Source organism: Vitis vinifera, chromosome 3, assembly GCF_030704535.1.
Source record: "Vitis vinifera cultivar Pinot Noir 40024 chromosome 3, ASM3070453v1".
Classification (NCBI taxonomy): domain Eukaryota; kingdom Viridiplantae; phylum Streptophyta; class Magnoliopsida; order Vitales; family Vitaceae; genus Vitis; species Vitis vinifera.
The window spans coordinates 10,403,801-10,411,500 of NC_081807.1; the positions used below are offsets into that span (position 1 = coordinate 10,403,801).

The 7,700-nt window shown below is 34.2% G+C and overlaps 1 protein-coding gene across 1 annotated transcript; it reads right to left on the reverse strand.

Moving 5' to 3' along the window:
* LOC100245631 (geraniol 8-hydroxylase) lies at nt 1-2,244 on the reverse strand. The gene is made up of 2 exons (XM_010649735.3): nt 1,199-2,244; nt 1-809 (listed from the first exon to the last, which is right to left on the reverse strand). The coding sequence occupies exons 1-2, from the start codon at nt 2,075-2,077 to the stop codon at nt 198-200; spliced, it is 1,491 nt and encodes a 496-aa protein (XP_010648037.1). The 5' UTR covers nt 2,078-2,244; the 3' UTR covers nt 1-197.
* Between the last annotated feature and the right edge of the window lie 5,456 nt (nt 2,245-7,700).

Genomic DNA, 7,700 nt, shown 5'->3' on the forward strand with positions numbered 1-7,700 from the left:
TGCGGAATAAAAAGATATGTATGCATTCAAGATGACCGGCCACTAGGATGATATATCAAGTCAAGTGAGCTAGCTATAATATCACGGTGACTGCAATGCACAAGGCATTCTAGCTATGTGTATGCATAGATAGAAAGATAGGTAGCCACAACAGTCCCATATTAAAGGAAGAAAGATGGACTCATGATGAGTCGATCTTAATTTTCTTCTATAAATGGAATGGCAGAAAGAGGAATGGCCTTCTTCAAGGTAGCTCCGCAATGTTCTTGCATGTCAATGGTCAGTGGGGTTGTTCCTTCAGGAAGCTTCCAGTTGAAGGAGTGGATAATGGAAGCTAACACTAGTTGAACCATTCTGACGGCAAGAGGCATGCCTGGGCAGATTCGCCTACCAGCTCCAAATGGTATATATTCAAAATCTTGGCCTCTATAATCTATCTTAGAGCCCAAGAATCTTTCAGGAAGGAAGGATAAAGGATCCTCCCAATAACTTGGATCTCTTGCAATAGCCCACATATTCACAAGGACATGACTGTTACTGGGTATGGTGAAACCGGATAATTCCACATCATTCTTTGCTTTAAAAGGTAACAGAAGGGGCCCAGCCGGATGGAGTCTGAGTGTCTCTTTCACAACAGCTTGAAAATATGGAAGTCGATCCATATCTGATTCTCTAACCATTTGACCTGCCCCGATTACTTCGCTAAGTTCCTGCCGAACCTTTTGCATCACCCCTGGATTTCGAAGAAATTCAGTCATTGCCCATTCAGTTGTTATGGTAGATGTATCACTTCCAGCATAAAACAATTCCTGCCAAAAAGTGAAAATTGTTAACATGCACAAGCATCCAAGTCCAAGAGGCCAAGTAGCGCGAGCGGACACAGACACACAAGTTTTTCGGCCTGAGCCACTCGAATTTTAGGGTGAACTTGGGCCGCCTAGGGGCACAAGACTCCTCTTACCGTTTGCACAAGCAAACGAAGCTGAAGGAGGTGGTGGTATAAATACCAACTAAAAGTGCTTATTTCTTTATACACTTTAAAACACTCACACGCACACAAACACTCTACCAACATTCTACAATAAATTTCTCGGTAGCAGCGGACTGGTACTAAGCGCCAACTCATTGAGTTTACAAAAAATAACATTAGATTGAGTTTAATTAAAATTAAAGATGTGAATTAATTAATGGGTCTTACCACAATCAAAACCTGGATATTTTCAGAATCGAATAAAGAACCATCTTCTTGGCACTGATCGAGAATCACATCCAAGAAATCGTCATTCCTGGTCACTGGATTGGAGGCTCTACACTTGATACGGCTTTTGATTATATCACCAACTATTTCATAAAACCTTCTATAAGATGAAAAAGTGTCACGCTTCACACCTAGCAAATCGAACCTTCGAAACATGGGAAAATAATCTGAAATATTAAACTTGCCAGCACCCTCCATGATTCCCCACACCAGATCCCTGAAATCCTGAGCCGACTCAAATCCTGGATCAACAAGGTCAACAGAGAAAATGGCGTTTGATAGCACGTTCAAGTTGGTGGCAGAGGCGAGTAGGCCGATATCCACTGGTGTACCGGAAACACAATGCTTACGGATATGTTGGAGAAGTTGTTCCACCTTTTTGTATCGAAGGTGTTGGAGTGAGTCCAGGCTCTGGGATGTGAACAAGTGGTTGTTGCAAACACGGCGGCGGCTGCGCCATACATGGTCCACAGGAGTCCATGCGATTGTGCCTTGAGGACTGTCGATGGCCTCGGGAACAGGACGGTCCAGGAAATTCTGGCCATGTGTTTGGAGAATTAGTTTGGCTGTCTGGGGAGAGGAGGCGACGACGGTGGTGATGGACCCAAGGCGGAGGGTGATGAGAGGACCGTGGATTTTCGCCAATCTTGCAAGTGAGTGATGAGGAAGTTTGCCAATTTGGAGTAGGGAGCCCAAAATGGGGAGGCCAGTCGGGCCAGGCGGTAGCTTGGTAGCGTGGGATGATGGGCGCAGAAATTGAAGGAAGAAGAGGCACAGGACCAGTGGCATGCAAAGCAAGAGGAAGGAGTTAAGTTCCATCTTCTATGGCCTTATGGCCTATGAGCCAATGGCAACGGGAGTATATAAGCTATGGTTTGGGGGAGATATCTCAAACTCCAATTTAGAATACATTTCTTTTTCTAAAAAGAATAATATAGAAGAGATTTTAGGACACAGAAAAAGTTATGAAAGACAAATAAGATAAAGATTCGAGAAAAAAACTAGAGTGAGAAATACATTATGAAGTAAAATGACTCATGGTTGAGGTGGAGATAGTGCATATATATTTTTGTCCTCTGGCGCAACACTTACATGATGTAAGTATAACGATGTTCGCCAGCTAGCAGTGCATTCAAGTGGCTCTGAACCGAGTGGCGTGGTGGAATTTTCTTACCATTTAGAAATGCAAGTGATGGACCCATCCCTACTCAGTCTACCTTCCTATATATGTTACATAATATCTCAGCTTCGTATCTTCATGCACGTGCTTCCTATCTGCATCCATGTGTCTCTCACGAATTCATGCCCATGCAGCAAGAAACTAAGGCTAGTCAATTCTCTATTTATAGACATTATCTGTCCCTGGACATATATAGCCGCCCCACCAATCAGGGTTTGGGGAACTCCCCATTTCTGGGCTCCAGTTGCGGCCGGTGCGGGCTTTTAAGACGTCTCTCAAGATTTTTTCAAGGGGGCCATCAAACTAAATAATGGATCTGAATTTCGCATATTCAACATAATTAATATTAAGAATATAAAATATAAAAGATAAAAATGTCATTAAAGAAAATAAAATGTGAATGTATTTGTGGGTGTCGTACTTCTCATTCTTTTATATAACTCTTTCTCTCTTTCTCCACTTTTTCCTTTTTACTCTGCCTTTTGATAATATTTTTTATAATTTAAAATTATTTTTTGTTTTTTTTTATATTATTAATAATATAACTAAGGTTGTTACAAGTAATTAATGAAAGTTTCATTAAAATGTAATATTAATAATATTTTTAAAACATAATTTTCATATGTTAAAAAGGGAGGACTAACCGTTTTTTTTAGAATTTTTGGATATATTTTTTATTTTCATACAATATGTATTATTATTATATGATATAAAAAAAATCATGTTAAGATCATGTAAAATAATAATTTAAAGTTAGATATCGAAATAAGCTTTTTTTAAAATCAAAAATTTACAATTTAACTTATTTATTTTTATTATTTAAAAAATATATATCTTTAGAAAATCACTAGAGGATTAAAAGTTTAAAGGAAAAAAATAATAAGTAAAGCGTATAGTAAATGATACAACATATTCATACAATATAAATTCATTTTATATAATTTTTTATGATCTTTGGGTATTTTTTGTATTACAAGAAAATCAAGTTCAATATTAATCTTGTCTATGATCGACAATGTGATAGGTTTTTTTTTGTGCCCATCCCTAATAGAACGAGTTTGAAATTTAAATAAATTGGTTCGAGTATTATTTTGTCTCGTCCTGTCTTGTCTGATTATATATAAAATTAATTTGATTTAATGTTTTAATTTTTTATTTTTAATATATATTATAATAATAATAAAAATTTAATAAAATAAGTTATAACAAATTTATAATATTTTAATTATTTATAAAATATATTTATTTTAATGTAATTAAAAAATAAAAAAATATATAAATATTTTAAGAAAAATTAAACAAGATAAGACATGGTGGATATGAGAATTTTTAATACCTATTTTCTCCCGTCTTGTCTCATTGTTTAATTTTTCTTATTATGAAATTGAGAATTATTTTGAATAAATGAGATAAGGCCGACCCATCCGAACGCGCCTCGTTATCATCATACTTTTCTATCCCTAAAACATAATGGTGTTTTTTTGGTATCTATCCTCATTTATTACCCCAAAATTTGATTATTTGTGATTGTTACTTGTCATCATTTTTCTCCTCTAATACAAACCATTAATGTCAATTCATAGCTAGCAAGTAGCATGCTACGTGCCGATAAATCGCAATCAATTTAATTGACCCTCCACAACTTAAATTTAATAGGGTTGGATTTCACACATATAAAATAAAAGATGGTGTATGAGGTGAGACCTTGATTTTAGCAAGTTGTGAACGGTTGGAATGAAAAATATTATATTCTATATTTCTATGTCAATGTCAGAAGACACACAGTTGATGGATTCTTGATAAATATACTGCAATTAAAAAAAATAATATTTAAAATACCATAGTTTGGAAAATAATTCCAATTCTACGGCACTTTTGAACACGTAGGATAACACGTAGGAAAGATATGAAAACCCATTCCCCCCTTTCCATTTCCCTTCCCGTTTTTCTTCTCTTCCCTTCTCGTTTTTCTTCTCTGCATCAAAACTCCTCTGCCCGAAAACCCACTATCCCGCACGCTGATCATGAGGTGGAGATCCTTGCTTCAACACCAATAGGAAGGAAGTGAAGTGCAGATCTGAGAAACCATTGCTCCCGGTGTTTTCTGTAAGTTTTGTGGTTATATTTGGTGGTGTGGTTGTGTTTGGTCACCGAGAAAGTGTGGGAAAGTTGTAAAAAAAATAAAGTTTTTGTTTTTTTTTACAATGAAACTGAGTAGACTAAAAATAATGGAGAAAGTTTTAATTTTTTTTGTGGTTTGGCTTGTTGTGATTCTGTTTGGTTGCCAAGAAAGTGTGGGAAAGTTGAAAAAAAAAAATTTTCCCAATATTTCCTACCAGTCCAGCCCGCGCACAGGGTATCTGTCCAATTTTTTTTTATTAAAAAACATAAGCTATTTGGTAATCTGATCATGATTTGAGGAGAAAGGTGATCATGATTTGAGGGGAAAGGTTGTGTTTTTCAGCGTGGCTCAAAAATCGTGGATTTAGGGTTTGTGAAATTTAAATCCAATGGCACAAAAGCAAAGAGACCCCTGGACAGATCCAGAAAGCACGGAGCAAAAAAAAAAACATTTTTTTGTTTGTTTTTTTAGGGGGTTTTGCATGGACTTTCCCGGAAAGCAAATGGGGGATGGATTTTCTTGGGAATCAAACGGGGATTGCACAGACTTGGGAATCAAACGGGGGTTGCAACAAAATAAAAAAATAATAACCTGATTAGATTAGTACCTACAATAATTGAAATTGAAAATTTGTTTTTTTAGGGGGTTTTCCATGGATTTTCCCGGAAAGCAAATGGGGGATGGATTTTCTTGGGAATCAAACGGGGATTGCACAAACTTGGGAATCAAACGGGGGTTGCAACAAAATAAAAAAATAATAACCTGATTAGATTAGTACCTACAATAATTGAAATTGAAATTCAAATTTAAATTCAAGGAGACACTTTCAGTATAAACCAATTTTTTAAAAATTATGAAAGGTGTCCGAATATAATTCCATTTTTTTGTAATTATGGAAGGTGTCTCTTCAAGAGACACCTTCAGCATAAATTCAAAATTTTCCACTGTTTGAATGGAAATTGTGGAAAGTGTCTTTTGAACAAGCACTTTCAGTATAAACCCAATATTTTTAAAATTGTGGAAGGTATCAAGAAACACATTTCACAATTCCCAAAAAATGGAATTATATTGAAGGTGTCTCTTCAAGAGACACCTTCTATTATTTTAAAAAAATTGGTTTATACTGAAAGTGTCTCTTGAAGAGACACTTTCCACAATTTTCATACATTAAAGAGAGACATCTTTAGCTTTAAAATCATTTCCACAAATAAAATACATATTGGATTTTGTGGAATTGTGTAAAGTGTCTTTCCAAGAGACACATTTAGTATAAATCTAATTTTTTGAAATTCTAGAAGATGTCTCTTAAAGAGACACCTTTGGTATAAATTAAAATTTTTAGGAATTGTAGAAGGTGTCTCTTCAAGAGACATCTTTAGCTTTAAAATCAAATTCATAAGACATTCAAATTTTTGAGGAAAATGTCTTTTCAAGAGACACCTTTAATGAATATTGGATTTTTTGCCACGTGGAAAGTGTCTCTGCAAGAGACACCTTTAATACATATTGGATTTTTTGCCATGTGGAAAGTGTTTTTTCAAAAGACACCTTTAATATAAATCAAATTTTCTGAAATTGTAGAAGGTGTCTCTTCAAGAGACACCTTTAGCTTAAATTCAATTCTTTCATGATTTTGAAAATTGTGGAAGGTGTCTCTTCAAAAGACACCTTCCACGTGGCCAAAACTGCCGTAAATTTATCAATATTTTCAAAACTACCATTTTTTAATTATAATTTTTTAAAATTGCCGCAAAAGTTAAAAAAGCCCCACAGTTGATTGTCAACACATTAAAACAAATACGCCATAATACATTTAATGAAAATTGATAGAAGACTAGAAGCGTGGAAAAAGCTTCCTGCCCTTCCAAGGGTCCATCTGAAATTCATGACCCAAAACCCATACATCCCATACTCCATAATAAAAAGGGTTTTATTTAGGAGCAGTGTATTCTTTAAAAACATTTTTAAAAAAAAAAAAAAAATCTAACATAAAAAATAATTTTAAAATTATGCTATTTTAAGTAGAATTGTCTTTTAAAAAGACTAATTCAATATAAAAGTGAATCTATATCTTATTTTTGAAAAGACAGTTTAATATAAAAAAAAAAAAAAAAAAAAGTGAACTTCTAACTTGAAAAGATAAATTTAATATAAAAAAATTTAAGATAAAAATAAAAAAACGAATTTAATATAAAAAGTGAATTCTCCTTTTAAAATAACGAGTTTAATGCAAAAATAAAATAAGTGATAAACAGTACCATATTTTTTATATTTATTTTTAAAATAAAAAAATCCAAAAAAAAAGCCACTATTAATTTGTTGCTCTTGTTTCTTTGTCCTTATGTATTTGTTGTATACAAAAAGTAAAATATCTTTTTCAAAACTTTTGTTTATAGAAGGAATGGACGTAAATGTGAAACTAGAAAAGGACATTGAATTCTTCACTTTTTATGTTTGTTTTTTTGAAACTCCTATTATTCTATAATAAAAGCCACCATATGATCAATTTGTTGCAATTATTTGATGTATATAAAAAGTAAAATACCTTTTGGAAACACCTTTATTTGCACAAGAGGCTAACTTAAATAATAGCAAATTAAAGGTCCATATTTAACTTGTGATGTGAGGGGGGAAAAACAGTTAGCATAGCCAATGAATCGATGTAAATATTACTAGGAAGTAGGAACAAGAAGAAAGCCGGATTGGAAGTATTGAATGCATTTTTCACTCTTGATTTTTGTACATAGTTTACAATGTCATAAGTATACAAGGGTATGGTAACTACTAACTAAAAGTACTTGATTGGAGGATATTTGGTCTTTAGATACTGAGAAAGGGAAGTGAGAGATATCAACCGAGATGTGTTTTGTCATGCCTATGTAAGATGGTGCTTCCATTGGAAACATCGGTGGCTTGGTGAGGGCATCCGTTGATTGATTTTTGGTGGAAATGTAGGCAACATGATCACAAACAAAGTGAATATCAAGGGTAATGCATTTCATTCTGGAATGAAATATCAGATTGACTGACAAATGGGTAGCACCAATATTGTCACAGTAGATGGTTGGTTTGTGAGACAGTGAGGCACCAAGTTCACCTACAAGAGAGAGAGCGAACCCATATAACTTCAGCAGCTTTGG